This window comes from Rhinopithecus bieti, unplaced genomic scaffold (assembly GCF_001698545.2).
Source record: "Rhinopithecus bieti isolate Rb0 unplaced genomic scaffold, ASM169854v2 scaffold_13174, whole genome shotgun sequence".
NCBI lineage: Eukaryota > Metazoa > Chordata > Mammalia > Primates > Cercopithecidae > Rhinopithecus > Rhinopithecus bieti.
The window spans coordinates 358,715-384,376 of record NW_016807335.1 but is presented as its reverse complement, the minus strand read 5'-3'; the positions used below and the strand labels follow the sequence as shown (position 1 = coordinate 384,376).

General features: G+C 44.0%; 1 protein-coding gene across 1 annotated transcript in view; it reads left to right on the top strand.

Moving 5' to 3' along the window:
- CHN2 (chimerin 2) overlaps positions 1–25,662 on the top strand; it is a 327,093-nt gene that overhangs the window by 81,020 nt on the left and 220,411 nt on the right. The window contains 1 exon segment of the mRNA XM_017881350.1: positions 18,142–18,180. Within this exon segment, the coding sequence (XP_017736839.1) occupies positions 18,142–18,180 (39 nt within the window).

Below are 25,662 nucleotides of genomic sequence, written 5' to 3'. Positions count from 1 at the left end.
ATCGTAACCTCCTTTTTCCTGCATTAATCAAGACAGTGGCTGAGCGGCGGCACTAGCGAAATGAGCATGAATGGAAAGCAGTGATTTGCAAGGATTGTGGGCTAGTTTCACTCAGCGCCAGACTATGCCCGCTGGAGAGAATGACAGTGGATACAGCCAGTGAGTCTGCGGCCAAAGTGCAGATCAAAGAGAAGCTATTAAAACAAACAAAACACAACGCATTTTGATGTTATTCTAACACAGGAATATCATTTTCAATGTGGCTAGAAAAATATTCAGCTTTGTTCTTTGTCCTTTGGGAAAACTACCTGCATCAGTGCTCTGATCTCTCCAGAGCTGGCGGAAGGATGGTGTCTGTAGATTCATTTACGATCATGGAGTGTTACAGTGAGGAGAGTCAGAGATCACCCAGCACAGAGGAAAGGGTGTGTGGGGAGGGTGTTGGGGAGGGTGGTGACTATGCCACCATAGCGAGGCCCTGAGTCTGGTCTCTCTTTGTCCCCTGCTAAGCCTAACTCTTGTGTGCAAGCCACACACTAGGGAATTAGAAAGCCGGTATTCTCTCTCTGCCCGCTGTGATCTTGGTGGTTACTTAACCTCTCTGGATCTCAGTTTCCTCACCTGTAAAATGGGTATAGCAATCATCTTAATCTCATAGGGCTGTTTTGAAAATGAAACGGTGGTATACATACAAGTTTCTTAAAATAGTGTATAATGCATAAAAAGTACAAAATAGATATCAGACATTATTGTAATATTATTGGTGTCTCTGAAACTTGGTTTTCTCATCTGCAAAGTAGGATTTTCAAGGTTGGCTTGGGAATTAAGTTAGAGAATATGTGGTCAAGTCTTGGATAAAGTGTCACATACCATTAAAAGTACTGCACTATATTTTGAGGACAAGTCAAGAGAACACTTCAACTTTGTACCTGAGTGTTTTCCCACGTGTAAGACTCCATGATTATCTGCACCGTTTTGAAAGCAGGGCAATAATTTTAAAATAAATGCGTATATAATAACCAGGGCAAGAATAGCAATATAATCACAACTAGTAAGAACAATTGCTAATATTTGTGGAGTGTTTATCTTGTGCCAGCAGTGAGCTAAGTACGCGGTATGTAATATACGGTCTCACTTCTCAACACAGCCCTTTTAAGGAGGTACTATTATTATTCCCATTTTGCAGAGGAGGAAAGTGGGGTCTCTTGGGGTCACTCAGGTTGCACATGGTTGGGCTAGGACTGAGTCCAGGCAGGCTGGTTCCGGAGTTGGTGCCCTTCACCATTGCAGTAGCAGGGCTGGTGGTCCAGAGGGAGGTGGAAGGGGATTACATCCCAGTTCGAACTCAGCAGGTTGCAATATTGTGCTCTGCAGGTAACAGAATTAGATTTTTTGTGCTTTTTGGGTAAGATAAAAGATGTGATACCTGTTGGGTACTATGTTCACTATTTGGGTGATAGGTTAGCTAGAAGCCCAAACCCCAGCATCACCCAATATACCCGTGTAACAAACCTGCACATGTTCTCTTGAATCTAAAATTTTTTTTTTTAAATAGTGATATTTTATCATTAGTATTTGGGGGAAGGAAGTTGTTGTTTCTTTAATGAGTAAATCATTGACTTGAGAGAGATCAGATGCAAGACTAAGAGCTTTTCAAGTAGCACCTGAGTGGGACAGTGTAAGGAGGGGCTGGGAAAGAAATCCACACGGAGTTTCTGAAGGGAACCTGAGAATGTAGAAAAGAGGTATAGAGGCTGTAACCCAGGGGAAGAGCCCTGGGAGTGAGGCAGAACTTTCCAGGTTGTGGAGCGATGCAGTTTTTCTCAGGTTGACTGGAGGCTGTCCCATGGGGCCTGGATATTATTTTCCTGTCTCTGTCCAAGGCAGTTTGGTGGAGCACGATGATTCTGCGGCAGGCATCACGGGCTCTCTCTGCCGAGGCTGTACAACTTATAGCATAAAGTGGGGTCTCCTGGGAGCTTTAGGGTCAGAGAAATCTGAATTGGAATCTCAGTTCCACCACTTAAGAACTATGTGGTTGCGCAAGTACTGAATTCTCCAAGTCTTCATAGGATGATTGTAAAGATTAAATAAGAAATTGCATGTAAATAAATCACTTGGCACTTTGTAAGCTCCCAGTAAATAGATGTCATTATTAGCATTATAATTAGATCCTCCCACTAGCTGGTTCCTGGATTTTCCAGTTGTGTTGAGGCACTGGCCCTAAAATTGTGGCTTGACCCCCAGCTATTTTAGATCATTATATATGATGCCAGTTTTAGGTGCAGGACCCCACAGGTAGAGGACTGATATAGTGCTAAGCCTCTCTTCCTTACAGATGCATTGTTTAAATTCAGGGAGGTATTGGCCAGGATTTTCTGCTTGATCTTGTTCTAACACAAGCCTTAAATGAAATGCAAGAAGGGCTGGTCAACTGCAAACAGCCATTCCCCTGGCTCAGCTGAGGAAGGTTGTGGCTCACCATTTCTTGATTTAGTGTGTTACCACATGTTGCCAGGATTCATAAGAACACTTCACTGATCATGCATTTAAGGGGCCACTCATCTTTACACCAGACAAGAGAGGTCACTCACTTTGAACAAGACCCATGCCTGTGTCTGTGAAATGCAGGGACCCTCTCCTCCACCCCAGATGCAGATCATTAACTGAGCAAGGAGCCCCCCAGATTTTGCAGCATGCCTTTCACTTTGTGACTGAATGATCAAGGCATGGATATCATTGGAGCATCTCTAGGGGCCAGATTGTCTGCCCAAGGGAGCAGTCCTCTGTGTATAGCCAACCAGAGCCCACCATGTGTTACCTGGCTACAAATTTGGCAGGCTGATGTCAAGCCCACACTGGCATGAAGGCAGGACAAAGGTAGGCAGGCAGGAGGCATCTGCAAAGCAGGTATCAGGTACCCACAAGTGCTCCACAGTCTGAGAATGTGATCCAAGCAGCAGGGTTCAGGGTTCAGTATCAAGTCTCTAACAAGCATTCACCAGCAGCTACAGTTGTATTCTAGAATGTCAGCTAGGGCCCAGAACAGGGAACCCTTTTAAGCACGGGGAGAAGCGGGCAGAGTTTGGCAGTGGAGTGTCTTTAGAGCTGTCCTGAACCATACACCAGTCTGCCCACACCTGTTGGCTGTATAGTCATTGCACACATACTGTGGTTTTTCCCAGCAGTGTCTTCAAGGCAGTTTCTAACACCACATGTGCCAGACCTGAGAGTTTCTGCAGTTTTTCCAGCTGCTCTAAACCATGATGGGATTAGCCTCTCAGCCTAACTCTCCCCCACTACCTCTTTTAGCTCACATTTATTGAGTATAGTTGTTTACCAGTCACAATGCCAGAGCTCCATACATATTCTCCCCTTCAGCCCCTCAATGACCTTGTAAGTTAGGTGTCATTATTATCCCCATTTTACAGGCAGAGAAACTGAGGTGTAGAGGGGTTGAGTGTGTACAGTCATATAGCAAGTAAGTATGTGGTAGAGTGAAGATAGAGATCAGGCCTGTGTTTCCCCAGAGCTCAAGCACTGAACCACCTTGTCTGTGACGTATTCAGCCGAGGTGGAAACTTACTATGACTTTTTCAGCTGCCCCTCCGAGTCACAGCATCAGGCTGGAGCAGTGGTTTGCAAACTTGACTGCACATTGAAATCACCTGAGGAGCTTTAAAAAGTACTTATACCTGGGTCTTGCCACCAGCGATTCTGATTTCGATTGATCTGAGGTGCAGCCTGGGCATTTACTAGACCAGGGTTTCGCCATCTTTTTCTATAAAGGGCAGACAATACGTATTTTAGGCTTTGCAGACCATATGGTCTCTGTCTCAACTACTCACCTTCGTAGAGCAAAAGCAGCCATAGATGATACGTAAATGAATGAGCATGGCTGTGTTCCAGCAAAACTTTATTTAAAAAAAAAAAAACGAAAAACCAGGTAGCTGCCCAAAATTGGCCCATGAGCCACAGTTTGCCAATGATTGATCAAGTCAGGCAGCTCGTTAGTAGGTTCCATCCCATTGCCAGTGAGATTACAATTCATCTTGCTTCTCTAGGGCTGGTATCTGTGGTGTCTTGGGAGAGCCTTGGGCACCCCGTACCCTCCAAACCACCACCTTGCTGCAGGCTCCGCAGGGTTGGCCCAGTCTCTATGGCTGAACTTCTATGATGGCCTCTATTTTGCCGAGGACCCCAGTGCCCTGCTGAGTTGGAAATCCGGCCATGAACCGCCACCTGTTTGGCGGGGGTCTTGTCTGGCTTGCTAGCCCTCCCTCATGAGGAGTTAAAATTGGCCCCCTTGGTGTTGGCTGGCAGCCAGCTCCTCTGTAATTAGAAGGATTAGCTAGACCCACGAGGCTGCCACCTGTTTGATAAGGAAGACTGCCCTTCATGAACATACTTCCCTCTGCTGCCTCCCCCCAGGCCTGTCTCCCTCCAGAGGAAGTCCCCAGGGAGGTTCAGCTGTCCCCCCGAACCCCCACCTTCACTCAGGGTCCTGCTTCCTTCTCTCTGCAATGGACCTTCCATAACTGCCTCATGCTTGTAGCTTGAGTGGCAGCATCGTTTTCACCCAAGGGATTCAGCACATCAGTTTTCTTTTATGGAATATTAATGCAGTATTCCCGAAATTGTAGGTTGTAATTATTTACAAAGTCAAAAGGGCAACTGGAAATTATTTAAAATGTTGAAAGGGCAACTGAATTTCTCTTGGTTATTGGAATTATGCTCCAACCCCCGAAAAATACAGAAATCAGCGTATGCTTTCCTTATCATCCCTCACACAGCAGGTGTTCTTCTTAATAGGGATACCACAAAAATGTTGGATTGAAGGAAAACTATTACTATAGGTGGCACTTTAGATATTAACAGTTCATGTGCACAAAGTGTCAAGTTAGTTGTTTAGACATTGAAGTGCATTTGTTCAACAAACATTTATAGAGACCTGCATTTGTTCCAAATGTTGGGAATACCTTCACTAGAGAAAGACCTTCATAGAAACACTTAGCTACAAGATGGTATCAGAGGTGCTGTAATAGAGGTACATACATGTGGCTCTTGTGGGTGTGAGAGGCTGGAGTGAAAGGCTGAGGTGTCAGGGAACTCAGGGAATGGGGCTTCCCAGTTGGAAAACAGGAGGAAAGGCATTACTGGGTTAGGGACCAGCATGTCTAAGGCAGGAGCAGGGTGTGACGTGGGCCTGGAGTGTGTGGTTCATGGGAGAGGAGTTGTGCAGTTGAATCTGGAAGATGGATTTGGAAACCAGTCTAGAGGTCCCAGCTTCCGTGGGTGATGCAGACCAAAAGAGGGATCTTAAGTAAAAGACAAATGCAATCAAGTCTGTTTTAGCAAAATGATTCTAGCAGCAGTAGGGGTCTGAATTAGGGTGGTGGGTAAGAAAAGAAGCAGAGGTCCTAGTAAGAGGCTGTTGTCAAAATCAACAGGCCCCTAGGTCAGAAAGTGGAAGCTAGGATGGATGGCAACTAGAAGGTGTGATTACACTTAGGAGACAGAGTTGATGGGATGATGAAAGTCAGTGAGGAGGTATTCTTTATGATTAAAAATAGGGAACAGGAGGTCGGGCGCGGTGGCTCACGCTTGTAATCCCAGGACTTTGGGAGGCTGAGGTGGGTGGATCACCTGAGGTCATGAGTTCGAGACCTGCCTCGCCAACATGGCGAAACCCTGTCTCTACTAAAAATACAAAAATTAGCTGGGCGTGTTGGTGGGTGCCCTTGGGAGGCTGAGGCAGGAGAATCGCTTGAACCCAGGAGGCGGAGGTTGCAGTGAGCTGAAATCACGCCACTGCACTCCAGCCTGCGTGACAGAGCGAGGCTCCATCTCTAAATAAGTAAATAAATAGGGAAGAGGAGCAGTGTTTTAGAGGGACAGGGAAGTTAATGGCTTGAGTTTGGGGGCTTGTTGGTTTTGAGGCATCTGAGGAACATACAGTTGGAGTTACCCATTAGGCTGTGGGTAATGTGAGACAGGAAACCTAAGAGAGAGGAATTACGGGTAAACAAACCTACTAAGTACTAGACACTCTACAAGGCACTGGGTATAGATGTGGTTCTTAGGCTTTGTTACTTACAGCTGAACAGAGAAGGCAGATGTTCAACCATAAACTTGGAACATGAGAATAGCCTAGAAAGCCTGTGACTGTCAATTGTGTGATCGTGGGCAAGTTGCCTACCTTCCTCCGCCTTGAGTTCTTCATTCAAAAACCAATGAGTGATAGGAACACATAACTAAAGTACGTGTAGGGGCCAGGCATGGGGGCTCACGCCTGTAATCCCAGCACTTTGGGAGGCCAAGGCAGGTGGATCACCTGAGGTCGGGAGTTTGAGACCAGCCTGGCCAACATGGTGAAACCCCGTCTCTATTAAAAATACAAAAATTAGCCGGGCATGGTGGCGCGTGCCTGTTATCTCGGCTACTCAGGAGGCTGAGGCAGGAGAATCGCTTGAACCCAGGAGGCAGAAGTTGCAGTGAGCCGAGATCATGCTACTGCACCCCAGCCTGGGCGACAGAGCAAGACTCTGTCTCAAAATAAATAAAATATGTATAGGGCTTACAGCTTACAAACCCCCTTATATACATTGTGTGATAAAAATACACTGACCCACCTCATATGCTTTTGAAAATTAAGCATATGAATAAGCAATAGATTTAGACGTTATGAAACTCAAAATTCATCAAATGGTAAATAGTGAAAAGCCTCCCTTGTACTCTGTCCTCAATCTGCCAGTTCCTTTCTCAGAGACACCATTTTCTTGTGTACCCTTCAAGGGGTATTTTTTGCATGTACAAGCTAGCACTGTGTGTGCACATATTCTTTTTTTTCCTCTTTCTTTTTTGTTTTGCAGAAATGCTAACCTACTATTCACTATTCTGTGCCTTGCTTTTTTTGCATACTGAAAATTATGCATGGAAGGATACAGCACAGTTTCTATTGAAGGAACCCCTTATTTAGGGACACTTAGGTTGTTTCAATATTCCGCTCTTGCAAAGAGTGCTGCCTCATTTCACACACAATGTGAGTATATCTATAGGATAAATTCCTAGGAATGGAACTGCTGCATCAAGGAGAATGTGTATTTGTAATTTTGATGTTTGTTGCCAAATTTCTCTCCATAGTGGCTCCAAGTTCCTATCTTATTGGCAAGGTCTCCTGTGGCTATGAGGATCACATGAAATAATATGTTTAAAACAACTTCATGAGCTGGAAACGGGTCAACATATCCAAAGGATCCTTATCCCCCTCTTTCTCTATACAGTAGCTCTTCTACCTGCTTCTGGGAGAAGTGATGGTTACATGTCAGGGGAGACACCTTACAGCCCTGTCCAGCCATTTTCCCCGATAGATATTTATCAGGGGTTGTTTTGACACGGGAGATGCCTCCTTGTCCTCATCTCCCTGAAGTGCAGATGGCTGTGGGGCTCCTGTAATACATCTTGTGTTGTGCCTAAGTATGTTGTGCGTCGGAGGGTGTCAGCTGACAGCTTCTGCTGCCTCGGCACTGGGTGGTGGGAACACTCAGGACTCCCTCCCGCCTCCTCCATAAATAACATAGAGACAGTTGTGTTGACTCGGCAGTGGCGTGATAGAACAGGCCAGGATGGGAACTATGACCTCACCTGGTTTTCGACAAGCAGTAAAGATGTAGCTGATAATGCATGTCAGCTCATTTGTCCATGCAAGCTGTGTTCATTGCTACTGGTTCTTCTGTTTGTGTTGTAAATTCTGTTTCCCATTGGAGTTTGGTATTAGGTAAAAGAAAAAATTACAGGGATTCATGGTTGTCTCTTATTGAGATAGCTCCTCAGTTCAGTTCAACAGATTGTGACTGACACATCTCAATTTAACTCCAGAAATTTCCACTGAGTGCCCACTATGTGCAAGGTACAGTGCCGAAATGTGTCATGTTTTTTAAATACTTTTTACAGCTATAGCTCTTGGCTGTCTACATGGACTTTCGCAGACTGAAATAGCTTTCCTTTTTCCTTTTGCTAGTGGCTCATTATATGTTACATTGACAAACTAAATTGCAAACCAGGGATGATTCACTTTACACTATAGAAGGTTCCTGAAAATTGTTTTGAAAATAATTGTTATAAAATAAATAGTTTTAACTGTACTGGTGGATTTTCTATTAAAAGTAAATTCCAATGCTGAGTTGGTTTGAAAGATAAAACATTATTTTCTGATGTATCTGTTCAGTAAAGGAGAACTTTTTTACCTAAAGGGAAAATAAAATTTAATACCTTTAGTCTTCTGAAACAATACCAAATATAGGCTTTAAAAATATTGTGAGAGCCTGTGAGCAGTGAATACTAGCCAAAAGAACGAATGTCGTGATCACGTGGCAGAGAAAGACATAATCTTATTTGCTGGCAATGACTAATAATGGTAAATCTTCCAGTGTAAAAAATAAGAATCATGAAAGAAGCAACAGAGAAAGATGAAAAGACTGAAGAAGAAGAAGAAGAAAATGAAAACACAGAGAAAAGGAACGTTATCAGCAGATGGTGGATGGCCCAAGTGGTAGAGGAAGTGAAAGCCAAATAACAAAAGTGGCAGCAAAGAGGACAGCTGGCCAGTAGGAGAGAAAAGAGAAGCCACCTCTCCTGGAAGCTGTGTTATCTGACCTCCTCACTCTGCTCCTGCCTGAGAGCACATTGATGTCTGACCTCCACTGGATTCAGTCAGCCCTGGGAATACCACATATTCCTGCATAACAGTACCTTAGAGCTTTCCTTACGTGCTTACCTGGTGGCAGGTGACTGTTCTCAGTGCTTTGTGTATTAACTTACTTAGCCGTCGTAGCAACCCCTTGAGAAATCATTCTCCCCACTAGCAGAGGAAGTAACTGAGCAGCTTACCCAAGGCCAGAAGCAGTGAGCGGAAAAGCTAGGTTTGATTGGTGGAATTCGAAGATGGGCTGCTCTCAAGTTTCCCCTCCCTTGGTATACACAATCTGTAGAATCCTCTCCCTTTCAGTGTGAACAGGACTAGTAAACATGATGGGATTTCACTCTCTTTATTAGGTTACATTATACAGCAAGAATATAGAGATTTTTGCAGATAATAAAAGTAAGGTCCCTAATCAGTTGATTTTGGGTTAATCAAAAGGGAGACATTCAGGATAAACCTGGCCTAAGTCAAGCTCTTTTATTTTTTCAGACAGTCTCACTCTGGAGTGGCTCACTGCAACCTCCACCTCCCAGGTGCAAGTGATTCTCCGGTCTCAGCCTCCCGAGTAGCTGGGACTACAGACATGCACCACCACGCCCAGCTAATTTTTGTATTTTTATTTATTTTATTTTTATTTTTTGAGATGGAGTGTGGCTCTGTCCCAGGTTGAAGTGTAGTGGCGTGATCTCCTCTCACTACAACCTCCACTTCCTAGGTTCAAGCGATTCTCCTCCTCAGCCTCCCAAGTAACTGGGATTTCAGGCATGTACCATCATGCTCGGCTCATTTTTGTATTTTTAGTAGAGATGGGGTTTCACCATGTTGGCCAGCCTGGTCTCGAACTCCTGACCTCAGGTGATCTGCCCACCTCTATCTCCCAAAGTGCTGGGATTACAGGCATGAGCCACCGCATTTGGCCTAGGCAAGCTCTTTAAAAGAGGCTCCAGGTTTTCCCTAAAGAAAGAGAATTGAAGCTCCAGATTCCTCTGCTGACCCTGAAGAACCAAACAGCCATGTTGTGAACAGCCTATGGGAGGGGCCCACGTGGCCAGAACCTGAGAATAGACTTGAGGGAGCTCAGAGCGCTCCCTGGCCAACAACTAGCAAGGAAATGGGGACCTCAGTCATCAGCCTCAGCAAAATGAATTCTTCTAACAACCACATAAATTGAGAGGAGAATCCTAAGCTCACGAAAGGAGCGCGGTCTAGCTGACTCTATGATTTCAACCTGGGAGACCCGGAGCAGAGGACCCAGCTAAGCCACACCTGGATTTCTGACCCACAGCAACTGTGAGCTAGGGAGTGGGTGTCGTTTTAAGCTGCTAAGTTTCTGTTCATTTGCTCTGTAGCAATAGCAGATGAATGCACAAGGATCCGAACTCGTAATTCTGGCTGCAGAGCTCACATGCATCCTCCATTCTCCAGGCGGCCTCTTCGGAGAAGTCATCTCAAAAATCACTAAATCCTGGAACTTCAGGGTTGAAAGAGGACCTTTGATCTAGCCCAGTTGCTTAATCAGACTTTTCCTTTGCAGCAGATGGCCGCTGTGCAAGCAGACTGGGGGAGCTGCTCTACTTGCAGTGGGGTGTGTGAACCGCTTCTGTTCTTTGCACTCCTCTCCTTGAGGAATCTCTGGGGAACACAGTTTGAGAACCTCTGATCTGATCCAGCGACTCATCTTTACATTTCCCTCTACAACATCCTGACACTTTGTTTCTTTGGAAAGTCTTCTGTGGCATTGAAATCTGGCTCACCGTAATTCCCACAATTGGTCCAGGTCCAGCCAAAGGTGATACACAGAACAAATGGAACACTTTTTCCATAGGACAATGCATCACATCATTAAAGACAGTTCTCATGTTTCATGGAAGCCTTCTATTTTCCAGACAAAACATCTCCATGACCACATAGGAGCTGCCAGTACCTTCTCTCCTACTGTTTGCCTGTGTTTCTCTTAGAGTCAGGTCAGGAACTAAGCACAAAATTTTTGGTGTGGTCTGCTTCACATAAAATACAGCAAGCCTAGCATAAGCCACAGTCTAAATATTCTGTTTCCATGAATGCAGCGTTAGACCACATTTGCTTTTCCGCAACCACAATGCAGTGCTGACTCATACCACACGCAGAGTCAATCAAAATTCCCTTCTCACATATGTGGCTGCTAGGGTATGTCTTCACCAACATGTACTTACGTGTGTTTATTTTAACCTGAATACAGGCTTCACATTCATCACTATTGTGTCTCATCAGGGATCTGGTGCATATCTTGGATGATCCTGATTATGTCATCCAACAATATTGCTCTTCTCCCTAGCATCACCTCAACTCTCAATTGGACAAATATGCCGTAAATATCCTCATCGGAGTTATTGACAGAATTTTGGAAGCAGACAGGGCTGAGATCAGAGCCCTCTAGCACCATATTGATGACTATTCCCAGTGTTTGGATCCTTCAAGCAGTGGCAAATCCAACTAATTGTATCATCTAATGGCAGTCATCCAACTCACAAAGGTACCACCAGAAACATGATGAACTATTTCCCGGCCGCCAAGTACAAGGCATTAGTCCATTTCTCTGCCTTCCCAAGCCAGGAGGTCACTAGAGCTCCTCCTGCATGCCCACAAACACGTAGGAGCCTCTTTTCCAGGATGTGTCTCATACCCACCCTTCTATAGTTTGCTCCTCCTTAGATAAACACCATTTCCCCGCCATGATTCCATTCTGTCCCATCTTTTTTTTTTTTTTTTTTTTTTCTTAGATTCCCTTGGGAAAAGATAAAGACTACTTAGAGGATACCAGTGAACCTTGGAATACCTAAATGATTGTGGCAGGGCTCATCTTTATTTCGGAGGAGGAATCTCTCTGGGGTATCTTATCATAAGAAGTAGGGTAGGGCTTCAGTGTAAAAGTTAGGACAAGTTGCAGGGGTGGGAGGGGTGCAGTGAGAGGTGAGGTCTGCACATGGGGATGGGGCGGGGAGGGAGATGAAGGGACAAGGCTATGTTTACCTCTGAGGTTTCCATGGGGCAGGGGCGAAGCCAGCATCTTCTGCAGCCTCACCCTTTCTTCCTTCCATTTCTCCCTCTCTCTGCCAGCCACACCTTATATTAAAGCAGAGGGTAAGGGGAAAAATAAGACTTGCTTTGTAAAGTGGGGTCATTGTTCTTGACAGCCTGGGGACAGCCTCTGCTCCATGTGGGATCTTGGGATGGATGAGTTCCCAGATCCACTATAAAGTGAAGATGCTGTGATTCCACAATTCCTTTAGAGAGACCATAAAGCCCATATGAGTGGGCTTGGGAGAGATAGTCTGTGATTATAAATACATCTCAACTGTCCTGTCTTTGTTTATTTTTTCATATACCTTTCTCCTTTATTCACATACGTTTATATAAAAATGAAAGTTGCCATGGGTCTTATAGGATACCTATGCTACCTGAAGACCAAGAGCTTCTGTTTGATCATTGAAAAAGAAGTGTTTTAGTTGTGGTGAAATTTGACAGTACAGCATTCACCTAGTATTCATTTACCATCTCTGATAACTATTCCCCTTCCTCTGGGGATGGGGGCCCTTTTCTTCTCCTGTCTTTTCAGTCTATTTGTTTCTTGTGGAGTCCCCTCTACACTCTACTTTATACGGGTATGCAGCTTAGGTCTGGCCAGTCAGATATATTCTCAGTTGTTTGATTCAAGGCACCGAGAGGCAGAGACTTTTGCTGAGTCTCCTGGCAAAAATACGCTTGGTCTTTTTCACTGAACTTTTCAGGTTTTGAGGCTCAAGCTGTCAGAGCCACCTTGCCCCCAGGAAGTGGGGATCTGAAAGAGGATGGCACCAACACAGAGAAAGTGGAGATGAGAGATGGAGCCAATCTGGACTCTGGGGGCATGAGGAGGAAGTGACTACATTCTAGACTCAGAGCCAGATTTCTTGGATTTGAATTGTTCTGCCACTTACAAATGTGGTCACTCTATCCAGATTAGTCTCTGTGCCTCAGTTTACTCGTTTGCGAAGTGGGAGTTGTTATGATACCTACTCATGGAGTTGTAGTGAGGGTCAGGTGAGTCATGTGAAATGCTGAGAACAGCACCCAGCATTTGGTATGTACTATACAAGTGTTAGTCATCATTTGAGCCCGATGCCAAGACATGACTAAAATAAGACCCACCCTTTGATTTTTTTCAGCTCGAAGAACAATAAATTTTCTTTTGCTGATAGCCCATTTGGGTTGTGTTTGTTGTCACTTAACCCAAAGAGCCCTAACTAGTAGATTCAGTGAAATCAGATTCATATTTAGGTTTACATTTTGTCTTCCGTAATGACCCTAAGGTAGAAATAATCCAAACCTGGATATTCTTTTCTTGATTATTGTCCAGTGATGAGCAAGGTCTTGGAACTGGCTAATTTCCTTCTTCTTCCTATCTTCTTGCTTGCATTTGTTTGAAATTTAGTCTTCAGCATTTCTTTAAAAAATACTGCATGTCATGATTATTTAAGGAACCTCAGAACATTGCAATTAGATTTTTATAACAAGCATATACTTTATGTCCTTTATTTCCAATTCATGCAATATTTAAAAATGACAATATGATAAAAGTATAAAATGTGAAAAAAATAAATAGTATATTAGACATAAATTAAAAATTTAAAAACACACTGAATGGGGAAGGTGGGTAGTTGGCTGGAGCTGTGGGTAGGAAGAGGGAGCAAATAAGAAAACCTAGGAATCTCCATTGGGTTCAGCAACTGCTTGGCCATGTGGCCTTGGACAAGTCAATTCTCGCTGGTTTCCCAGTCTGTAAAACAGGCAGGATATGATAGCTGAGGTTCCTTCCTTATTAATTTTGAAGTGTATAAGAGCTTTCTCCAGCACCTTAAAATAACATGTTTAATTTTCTCTGTAGTTGTGAAATGATGGAAAAGAAATTAGAAAAAATGTAACTGTTAATGAGACTCATCTGCGTTTTGTGATTCCTTAGAATTTGTGGTGTGTGTTTTAGGATTACTCCCATCTCTTTTCTTTCTATATCCAAAGGGATTTGTTTAATCTTTTTGTTTCCCCCATTTTCTTCTGTCTCAGAAATCCATGTGGTCTTCCTGAGTCCTCACTGTTTTAATAATCAAGGAGCTTGGCCGTTTCAGCTGAGAATAGCAGCAGTGGCTCTAGTCAGCTTTAATTAGCAGGCAGCACGCAGAGAGGAACAATAAGGAACCAGAATTGAAAACAAATAGTAAACTAGAGAAAATGGAGACAAAGAAATGGAGACAAAGCGAATAAGTAGAACTAGCTTAGGGAGCTGGGAAGACAGAAACCACAACAGTGTTAGTCTTCATTTTCCTTAGAATGGAAAGCCAGGTCAGGCATGTACTGGGCACTCAGGGGGTTTGCAGGAGTGAGGGGGGCAAGGGACGAATAGATGAGAATGAGCATTTGGCTATGTGTGGACACGCTTCATCGTGCCAACTCAACTAGCGCTGGGATGGCGGAGGAAGAAAATCACAAAAGGAAGCTTAGGATCTCCAGGTTCCAGCACAAAATGCACTTCCCACTGCCGAGGTGAAACTATCTGAGGCACTGAATGAGGAACAATACGATTTTTGAGAAAGCTAAGGAGGTGCCTACCAACCCGAATCAATGCATTTGTTTTTGAGAAACGTGGTGCTTATTTGCAAGTAAGTATTCATTTCATGCCTCGCTATTTGGCTTGTAGGTTGGACTTAATTAAAAAAGCTGTAGCATCTTTGAGTCCAATTTCCTCTTTTCACGTAGCATCTGTCCCTGACAGCTTGTGTGAGGCTCAGCCACTTGTTGAGGCTGAGGCTAGAGGAGGAAATGACAAGGGAGAGGCGAGGTGGACATACGCCTCTTGTTGGAGGTGGCACTCTCTAATTCTGCATGGCCCCGTCACATGCTTGGGAGGCTTCTTGGTTTAAGCAAGGCAACAGATGTCTCTGAGAGGGGGATGCTGGCAGCGTCCCAAAGGCCAGCAGGACTGCGGGTTAGGCATGAGTAAGCCGACGGGAGAGGGAGGCACACATGCTTTGCCCTCTGCTCAGAACTGGAAAACAGGCCAACATTGGATAAGAGCAAATTCTAGAACTGAACAGAGGGTGATGGCAGAAAGAAAATACTTCTTTGGAACAAGCATTACCCTGCAGGGTGGAGGTAGATGTAGGGGAGGGGAACTTGACTACTTTCAAAGACAAATACGCCCCAGCACTTCCTACATTGAAATAGATGGCACAAAAGATAAAAGTCAATAGGGTGTTGACTTTGCCTATCAACGCGGCACTGTTTTGCTTTGCAAAGCATGGCTACCTACATATGCATTTACCCAGAAGTTTGACTTTAAATGTTACCAAGAGAACTGAAGCTTTCTCCCCTTACATCTGTCATTCTTAGTTATCAGGACAAGCCTATCAGTAAATCCAAACCAACCTGTATCTCATTTTGAAACACGTAATTGAGTTTGTGGTAAGTAAGCTCTTACAGATAGAGCATGCACTTAATCTACTTTCCATTTGAAGGTTTTAGTGTTGCTTTTAAAGCAGTTTGTTTGAAGTTCAAGGTATTAGAATTTGGATCTTTAGGGACTTCATTCTTAATTTAAAGGAATCTTTGTAAATTGCTTGGGACTTGTTCCTGAAATTACCTGGCATTTCCCTAACCGTGCTGTTTTAAAGCACAAGGACCATTTGACCTAACATGCTGCATTCATGTTCTCTTTCTGGGCCTTTGTTCTTGGCCTCTGCATACACTTATTCCCTAACCCTTATTCCCTAACAGATGTTCTGGTTACGTTTTGTCTCTGAACAGCCCCTTTTGCTTTTAGGCAAAGGAACCCGACACTGTGGCACATCCCACCTGAAGCTTGTGTTTATTGCTCTGTTCCTTGTGGTTCTGTGGATAGTGAATCTCTGTTGCTGTTCCTGTTTCCTTCCATTTGATATCTGAAGAATATAGTCAGCCTGATTGCTGAGCAGACTGTCAGAGATTCATGGAAGAAAACCATCTCTGGGCCATCTTGGGGCTTAGATTCACACACAGCCACATATCTAGAAAGCCAGCAAGGTCAGGAGCAACAGGGGTTGTGTTTGGCCAGGCAGTATTCCCGTGAGACATGTGTGCCACCATGAATAATGTTTAGTAAGTTTTACTGGTACTTTGCCAATTACATAAGTAATACGATATTTATGGACAAATTAGAACAAAGTATAGATGAGCAAAATGGATGACCTGCCTGCAAATTCTACATTTAGAAGTGTTAGTGGCGGTGAATCCATACGGGTCTGCAGCAACTTCAGTTCTTGCCTCCTCAGAAGAAAAAATTCAACCAAGGGGCATAAGGCAGAGTGAGAGACCAAGACAAGTTTTAGAGTGAGAGTGAAAGGTAATGAAAAAATTTTAGAGCAGGAACCAAAGAAAGTAAAGGACACTCAGAGAAGGACCAAGCAGTAGGCTTGAGAGATTCAATTGTGTGGTTAGACCGTTGACTTGGCATTTATATGTTGGCATGCTTTCCAGGGGTTGCATCTCTTCTCCCCTTATTCTTCCCTGAGGGTGGGTTGTTCGCATGCACAGTGGCCTGCCAGCACTTGGGAGGGGCCGCAGGTGCAGTGTGTTTACTGGAGTTGTACGCATGCTCACTTGAGGTGCTTTTCCTTACCAGTGGAGTGTTTCTAGAGGAAGGTCATACACCAGTTAAAGTCCACCATTTTGCCTCTTAGTGCGCATGCTTGGGCCCACTCACCCAGCTCTTAAGATCTTACTGGGAAGTGGCTGATCACCAGTTTCAGGTGTTTTCTATCTGTTGGGAGACGGCCTTTCCCTGGCACCGGCTGCAACCAATTATTATTTAAGAGAGACAGATTAACAACTGCCTGACCATCACCTGATGGTCTCCTGACATTCTTGATTGGGGGTGGAGGGGGGTTCTTCTGCCCTGCTTGTGTCTGCCTGACTCCCTACTGCAACAAAGGTAATGCTTCTAATTGCCTTTTATGTACATATATACATGTAAATATATATTTTCTTTTTAAATGTGGTCAGACTGTTCATATTAATTTTATTTCAGAATTTACCATGGACATATTTCCGTATCTTTAAGTATTTGACATTATTTTTAATGGCTATGCATAGTTCAGTTGCATGGATGGAACTTTGTTTTTTTTAACCAGTCAGCTATTGTTAGATATTTAGGTTGATCCCAGTTTTTCTTTCTAATAAACCATGCTGCAATGAACATTCTTGTGGCTAAATCTTTGCACATCCTTAATTTTGTTTTAAGTATTAAATCCTAGAAGTTGAATTGTTTGATCAAAAACTGCCATGATTCTTACATGAATCTATCCTGTATACCCTTTAGGATGGCACAGAGCATCTGTGTAGCAAAAGTTAGCACCGAATGCTTTCCAAACTAAACCTGAGATAGGGAAAGAGCAGGAAGGACTTCTGCCCTTTACTCTCCTGGAAGTTTTGTATTATTGCCTGCTATAAATACGAAGAGAAGGACTTGGCTTCTTGTGTATTTTGGCTGTTGCAAGCCCTAAATATTTAATTCAATATGTTTAAAGTAGGCCTTATGAACCACCAGGGGTGGAGGATTTTATGACACTTTTACCATGATGTGCAAATTTGTATATCCACACTTTATCTGTAGGAGTATCTACATCTATGTAGTTATGGGAGGCAGAGGATGGAGCGAGAGACAGGCCAGCACCCTTACAGAGATGCATGTTTTTGATATGCCGAGGAGCATTACTGTAAAATGCAGACTAATAGTATTTCACTGGAGAATAGAAAATACTTAGGGAAGCCGGAGTGCTCCAAAACAACCTTTCAATCCATTAACCAAAAGAGCTTATAATGGAACTCAGGTTTCAAGGGAGGTCAAACACTAATAAATATTGAGAAAAAATAGTTAAAAGGACATCAAGTTAATATTTTACAATCTATTCTTTGATCTTGGAAGGCTTGAAATATTTTTCTACACTACTTCTGTGATTTATTGATTCACCCCTGCCAATTGGCATATTGGAACAGACACAGATGCCTTGCTTTTAACTACAGCTTCCATTTCTATAATGCTTTGCAATGCCAACAGATTTTTATGTATTCACTGGCATCACTTATTGATACTGCCACAGTTCTGGAATATTTGCTAGTTAAAAACTGGATCGTTGTCAGTAAAAGCAACTGAAATGTTATTGATTTTGGTTTCAATGCTGTAATAACATCTCTTGGTTTTGTTGTATTGGTTTGGGGAAAAGTAAAACACCCTGCACTTCATTGAATCTTCCCCTTTATCTGTATTCAAAATGTGTTCAGAATCTGATATTTTTCTAGTTTGTTGTCAACACCCTAGTCTTGGGGGAAAAATATATCTGTCATGGATTACAATAACCTCTTAACTGGCTGTTTCCACTCTTGCCCCTCTTCAGTCTATTCTGAACCCAGAAGCCAGAGGGAGCTTCCAAAATGTAAGTCAGATGATGTCACTCCTCTGTCTTTGCACTCAGAGCCAGCCTCTGCATGCTGGGCCTCGTCTTTTTCACCTGCCACATGCCCCACTCCCCGCTTCCATCGCAAAGACAGAGCTGTCAGGAGAGAGTCAGGATTGGCAGCACTCGTCTGCAGCTACCAATCTCAAGGCCCAGATGCTCTGCCTTCCCTGCTTTTTCTGAAGGTGATTGTCCCTGCTGCTGCCTAAGAGCCCCATTCACTAGTCCATTAAATCCTTTTCCCTCCCCCCTCATCCCCTCAGTCCTGCTGACAATGGCCCCTTCTCACTCCTGCATCATCAATTTTCCCCTGAATTAATGACGATCAGGCTTTGACCCTTCACTCCACCTACCCCCTTCTTCTGAGGGCAGCTAATGCCTCCCTCCCACCCCCCAATATTAACTCCATGGTCCACTCTCAGTCCTTGCCTTATTTGGCTTCTCAGCCACACTTGCGAATGTTGATCACTTCCTCCACCTTGAAGGTGCTCTTCTGGCTTCCACAAACTGCACTCTCCTCCCTCAGACTTCTGGTCACTGTTACTTCTCTGTTTTTACATTGCACTCCTCTCTCCTTCCCTCACTCAGCTCCAGACATACAGGCCTCCTTGCATTTCCTGCAACCAGGTCGGGTGTGTTTCAGGGCCTCCGCACTTGCTGTGCGGCCTGCTTTGCATGCGCTCCTCCTAGCTGTCTGCATGGCTCTCCGTCCCTCTCTTCATTCAAGCACGTACTCGAAAGGCACAGGTGCCACCTGTGCTCCTTTCCCACAGTGTTTCCCCCAGCACATCTCACTATCTGTTTTATGTATTTATTTCATTTATTGTCAGTCTCTGTGCTCTAGACTATAAGCTCCATGAGGGTGGGAATTTTTACCTGTTGTGTTCTCTGTCGTATCTCCGGCACGTGGAACAGTGCCTAGTATGTGATAGGTGCATAATAAATATTAGTTGAATGAATGAATGAATGAATATTCACGGTACTGCTAGTAGGGTACTTGAAGAAATACTTTTGGGAGTCTTTGTACAGGGATTTAAAAGATTTATAATTTTCTTACAGTTATATGATTTGGGAAAACAGGGGTGTTTGGGGACAAAACAAATATTTGGAAAGTGGCATGCCTTTCTTATTTTGCCAGCCTTTCTGTATCCACGGAAACACTTTCTCAGAGCTGTAAATTGGGCGTATGTCCTTATTGCCTGCCTTGTAACCGCAAGAAGGTGCCATTTTTATGCCACATTGAAAGACAAGGACAGAATCAGAGAGAAGCAGCTGAGATCTTAAGTCAGCACATTTGATTCAGAGGCATTGAAAATGTGGACCTGAGAGACTCTGCTCAAAATGTAACAAATCTCTCCTTTCTGTCTTTGAAGCCTACTATCCAGTTAGCAATGTTGCAGGTCACCACTTTTTTTTCCCAAGCGTGTCAGCACATTGAGTGCACACAACACCATCCCCTCCCTGCCTGTTCTCACATATATTTTTTTCCTCAAAAATTCCTTCTCTGTTTCTGCTTGCTGAAGTTCCATTCCCTTCACCGCCCAGCAAAAATGTGTGTGAAGCCTTCCCAGACCCTTGCAGTCCTCGTGGACTCCCCCTGTGGGCTATGCCCCTTAGAACAAGCAAGCCACAGGGCAGTCATCCTCTGTATTTTGGGGGGATTGGTTCCATAGACCCCCCACAGATACCAAGATCCATGGATGCTCAAGTCCCTTGTATAAAATAGCATAGTATTTGCATATTACCTACACACATCTTCCCATAAACTGTAAATCATCTCTAGACTACTTATAATACCAAATACAGTGTAAACGCTATGTAAATAGTTGTTACTCTGTATTGTTTAGGGAGTAATGACAAGGAAAAAGTCTATACATGTTCAGTACAGATGGAACCATCCATTTTTTTCAAGTATTTTTGATTTGTGGTTGGTTGAATCCACAGATGTGGAACCCAGGGATACGAAGGGCTGACTATATCCCTCAGTTTAGCTGTGAACACACACACACACACACACACACACACACACAGAGATCATAAACTCATTGAGGGCAAGGATTATATCATACTTTTTTGGTATTTTCAGCACCTAGAAAATGCCTTGGACACTGAAGGCACTCAGAATTGTAATGAAATGGAAACAACCCCTTTAAAAAAAAATCAGGGCCAGGCATGGTGGCTTATGCCTGTAATCCCAGCACTTTGGGAGGCCGAGGCAAGCAGATCACTTAAGCACAGGAGTTCAAGCCTACCCATCTATAAAAATAAAATAAAATTTAATTTAAAAAAGACAAGAGAGAGAGACAGAGCTGTGAGGAAATAGGTTTGTGGTTATTGAGGTGATTTCTACCAATTTTTTCATCTGATAGCATGGTCAAATCCCAGTGAGACTTGTCTGTTGAGCCTACTTACTTCTTTTCACAGTATTTGTTAGTAAGAGCAGGCAAGTGCTTTTGGGGGCTCTAAGTGAGCCCCTGATAAGCAAGTTTTTGACTAATGCAGATCTGGCCTCTGTGGCATTACTGCCTTTGCCAGCAGAAGGGATTAGGCAAATTGGCAAAGGGTCTTGAGCCAGCAGAGTCTTGTGAGAGGCTTCACTGATGCCTGAGATGCTGGGCATTGGGTCCCAGAGGAAGGAGAGTTGGTGCGATCTTGGCAGCTGAGCTGTCTGTGGGCCCCACAGGCTAGAAATAGGCCATGTTAAAGAAATATGTATTGTAGCTGAGAAGCCCTAGGCCAGGATTACTCTAAAAAGTGAAAGGTTTCTCCTTGTTTTATCCCCTTTTTTTTTTTTTTTTTTTTTTTTGAGACTGAGTCTCGCTCTGTCTCCCAGGCTGGAGGGCAGTGGCGCGATCTCTGCTCACTGCAACCTCCACCTCCCAGGTTCAAGCAATTCTTCTGCCTCAGCCTCCCAAGTAGCTGGGATTGCAGACGCCTACCATGCCCAGCTAATTTTGTGTATTTTTAGTAGAGATGGGGGTTTCGCCATTTTGGCCAGGCTGGTCTCGAACTCCTGACCTCAAGTGATCCACCTGCCTCAGCCTCCCAAAGTGCTGGGATTACAGGCGTGAGCCGCCATGCCTGGCCGTAATCACCTTTTAAAAATTCTAGCTGTATCTAATGTGTTTTGTTGAAGCATATGCTAAAATGCTGTATTTGTAAGGATTCTCAATGATATTGGGTAAATGACTTGTAGTTTCTGAGTGCTGTGGAGTAAAACAATAGAGATGTCAGATACTCCAGAGAGGAGGAAGGGTACCTTCAAGAGAGCATTTCCCTAACAGACTCAGTTAGCTTCATTTGCCTAGCAAACAGACTCAGTTAGCTTTGGCCTTGAAGGTATTTGCATGTTATAGGGCTGGGTTTCCTTTTATTGAATGCTTTTTAAAAGTGCTTCTTTCTAATGGCTTATGTGTACACCATTGGGAAAACGAGGGACAGAAGAGATAAAGTGCTCTAAATCTATTTAGCAGTCCTCAAGGGCACAACTACAGCCAGATGTGTAATGAACTTACTATGAATTGTCTTGCAGAGGTACAGAGTGACTTCCTATGGGTAAACACTTTGCCTGTAGCCTGAATTCATGCACAAACTTACCTCTATAACAGGATCCTGACTGGAGGGGAGATTTGCGTTTGGGAGCTGAGCAAGTCCAGGAGGATGCTCTGTTAATGGCTCCTCTGGATTAAGAAAGGGGATCTGTTCTAACGTTGTAGGACTTTCTTCTTAGTTCAGGTAAAGACAGGGTTCTTGTTACAAGGCCATGAAATATTAGGCTCGAAGACACTTGAAGGGTGAGAAAAATGGAATTTATTCGGCAAAAAGGGAAAAAAGGGGAAACGGACTCTCAGCGGAGCAAGACTCCTGCTAGTCAGTTTCCCACCTCACAGATTGAATCCTAGGTTCCACCCTGGAACAGGAGGGGCCAGGCTCCTTCCCCCTGCAAAGGGCACTGAATTCTGTGGCTCTACCCCATTCTCCTAGTGTTCTGGGGCCCCTTACAGCTGGCTGTCTCATACCCCTCTCTGAAGAAATACATCTGACTGCAGTTAGAAAGGATAAGGACCAAGACCCATCCTAGCCTCTTGCTGACAGGGGCGCTGTTTTGGGGAGATGGCAGTCAGAGCTCCCTCAAGACCAATCTGAGGGTCCCCGGAAGAAGGGGCCATCAGCTGAGGCTCTGGTTGTGTGATCATTTGGAGTTTGATGGCCTGAAGTTGAGAAGAGACAAACCAGGTTATTAGAAAACATGTATTAAAACGAAACAAGGTTGGGGAGGGTAAGGACAGCTCAAAAATCCCGAGGCCTTTTAGCAGTTTGCAGAGAGGGCGGCTAAAAGCCCAGCTGGTACTAAAACGTTACCCTTTTGCCAGCATGTTGGGCTTCTGGGTTCCCTCCCCACCCCCCACAGCCCCTCCCTGCTTTCTCTCTTCCATCCTTGCATCCCCGAGGCCTGGTGACCTTGGCAGGCACCACTTGTGGGTGCCAGAGCCGCTTTCACCTATGAAGCAGGGGGGCCTGAAGCATAAGAATGATTCGCTCTCACTTATGTTTCTATCCCCACTACTGTTAGTAGCCTTGGAGTTTCCTAGGCCTCATTTATGCCATAGATAGTAGCATGACCCTTATTTATGGAACAAGAGTCTTGGCTTAATCAGCAGGAATTAGCCATGCTCACCTGTGCTCTGTTTTTTAACCTAGGTTACTGTTTGCCTTTGGATTTCTCAGCTCCAGTTTCCCCCGTCCCCCCTTCCCTGCGACCAGGGCTTTGACCTGAAGCTTGGAATTAAGTTGGGGACAGAAATGTGTTTGGGCAGGGGTGGAGGGGAGCGGTTGCATGGACTCCTTATAAGCCAAATCCTAAGGGGAAGCTGTGGAATTGAGTCCTTCTCCAACAAGGGATAGAAAAGAATGTCTTGTGACTTGCCCAGGTAACTGGTGGCCACAGTAATGCTTGCTGAGTTTTTGGTGCATGGTGCTTGGTTTCGTTAGCTCCCTTGGTTTTACTTTCCCAAAAAGGAAACCTCCCAGTGTTAGGCATCCTATTTATTCCCATCACATGGCAGGATTTGCAGGAGAATTGCTCAGAACTAGAATATCGATCCAGGTTTTTAAATGCCTCATCCCATTTGTTCCTTCTGAGCTGCAGCCGGAGATTGCTGGTTGGTTTACAGGAACAAGCAGGTTAGTTTAAAAATGTAGGCAAAACTTAAAAACAACTAATGAGTTTAGAATTTAATGACAAATGTATGATAAGTTTTGAAACATAATTTCTCTCTCCAGTCCTCATTTTTGTTAAAAAAAATTGTGATAGGACTAAGTTGTTTGCAAAATAGACTTTAGTTTTATACTTGGCCTGATTATTTGCGTAAAGTGCACAAGGATAACTATTTTTACAAAGACTGCTTATTTTTTCTCAGATACTTTGAAGGGTGAACAAAATGGAATTTATTGGGCAAAAAGGGAAAAAAGGGGAAGCAGGGATTCTCTGCGGAGTGAGAGTCCTGCTAGCTGGCTTCCTGCCTCACAAATTGAATCCCAGGTTCCACCCTGGAACAGAAGAGGCCAGGCTCCTCCCCACAGCAAAGGGACCAAATGTCCCATGGCTCCACCCCGTGCTCCCACTGCGCAGGCTGGTCGGAGTTTCTCTGGGGACTCCTTTCTACTTGGCTGTCTGACTAAGGAACGTAACCAGTACTGATCCATAGTGATTTCTGTTGTCATAAGGGAATGTACTGTCTGGTTTCATTGAAATCTTGTTTATCATGTGTGTTCATGATGGTGCACCTAAATCAAGACATTCCGGACCCCATAGGCAGTGCTGTCTGGAGACCTTAACAAAGGATGTGCAGTCAGGTTGAGCTTCATTTTGGGAAGTGTTTTCTGTTCTAGTACTTTCAGAAATTTTTGCTCACTGAATCCAGCAACACTGCCTCCGCTGCTTGCTAGCTCTTTGCTTCACTGTGTTCATACATCAAATAGGGATGGGGATGTCACTTTTGTCAGGGGTCTTGAGATAATAGATAATAGTTTTGGAAAGCACAACATGGATGTAATATATTACTATTATTAATGTATATGACTCAAAACTCTGACTTCTTATAAAAGTAATGCAATTATGAAATGAGGTTACTAATATTGCTTGATCCCATAAATCCTGTATTTCCATTGAGCTTCTATTACGTAGAAAGCATGGAAGACTGAGATAGAAACACAAATAACTGATAATGTAGAAAGCATTTTAAGAAACAAGTAGACAACTATCCATGAGAGTACAGATAAAAGCATAAGTTTCCAAGGAGGAGAATCAGGGAAGACTTGGAGGATGAAGCAACTTGGGGATGGACCACGGGGATGGGGAAATGGGACTCCAAACAGAGAAAGTAACATAGAGTGAAAAACTGGAGGTAGGAACCCAGAAGGGCCAGGGTACTGAGTGCAAATTAGACTGGGAAGAAAGTTGGGAGCACGGGGTGGAGCCATGGTATGTTTGGTTCCTTTGCAGTGGGGAGGAGCCTGGCCTCTTCTGTTCCAGGGTGGAACCTGGGATTCAGTCTGTGAGGCAGGAAGCCAACTAGCAGGACCTTCCAGATTAGGGAAGTTCTTACATGTCAAGCTGAGGAATGTGGAATTTCTAGCAGAAGCAATGGTAAGCAGAGTGTAGGATGAGGGAACCAGATGCAATAGACCAAGTGAGGTGTTGAAGCCTTCAGGGCATTTCAGAGAAAATAGGAGGTGAGGGTGAGGCGAGAAAGACCCTGAAAGAAGAGACAGGACTTGGCCATTAGTGAAATGTGAGAAACTAGAGTGAGCTGGGGAGAGGAGGTGGGGCGAGGGGTCAGGTAGTTCATTAGGGCAGGAATGCCTCCCTGGGCCTTTGACACTGGCTTCTGAATGGACAATCTTGGGAAAACATTGCCCTTTTCTATTTCTTCCCAATTTTGAGTGATGCTATTTTCTACTTTTAATTGTGCTCAGAATAGCCAAAGATGCAGCGTAATACTTTGAGTCAACAAAATGATATGGTGGGTCAAATTTGTAAAGCTAAAAAAAAGTAGTGATTCAGTTTTCAGACTTAAAAAGTTTCCTTGTTTCAAAAAACACCAAAACATGAAATTCTGAATTAATGAAGCAGATAAATTAGCAGGTGATTATTTGAATAACAAAAGAAATCTTTTCCAAAAACCCCCTTTTTCAGGAATTCTTTAAGCAGCAAGTATACCTAGTCTTCACCCCCATTTAAGATGTGACTTATTGACAAAGCTGGAGGCGTCACGCTACCTGACTTCAAACTATACTACAAGGCTACAGTAACCAAAACAGCATGGTACTGGTACCAAAACAGAGATATAGACCAATGGAACAGAACAGAGTCCTCAGAAATAATACCACACATCTACAGCCATCTGATCTTTGACAAACCTGAGAGAAACAAGAAATGGGGAAAGGATTCCCTATTCA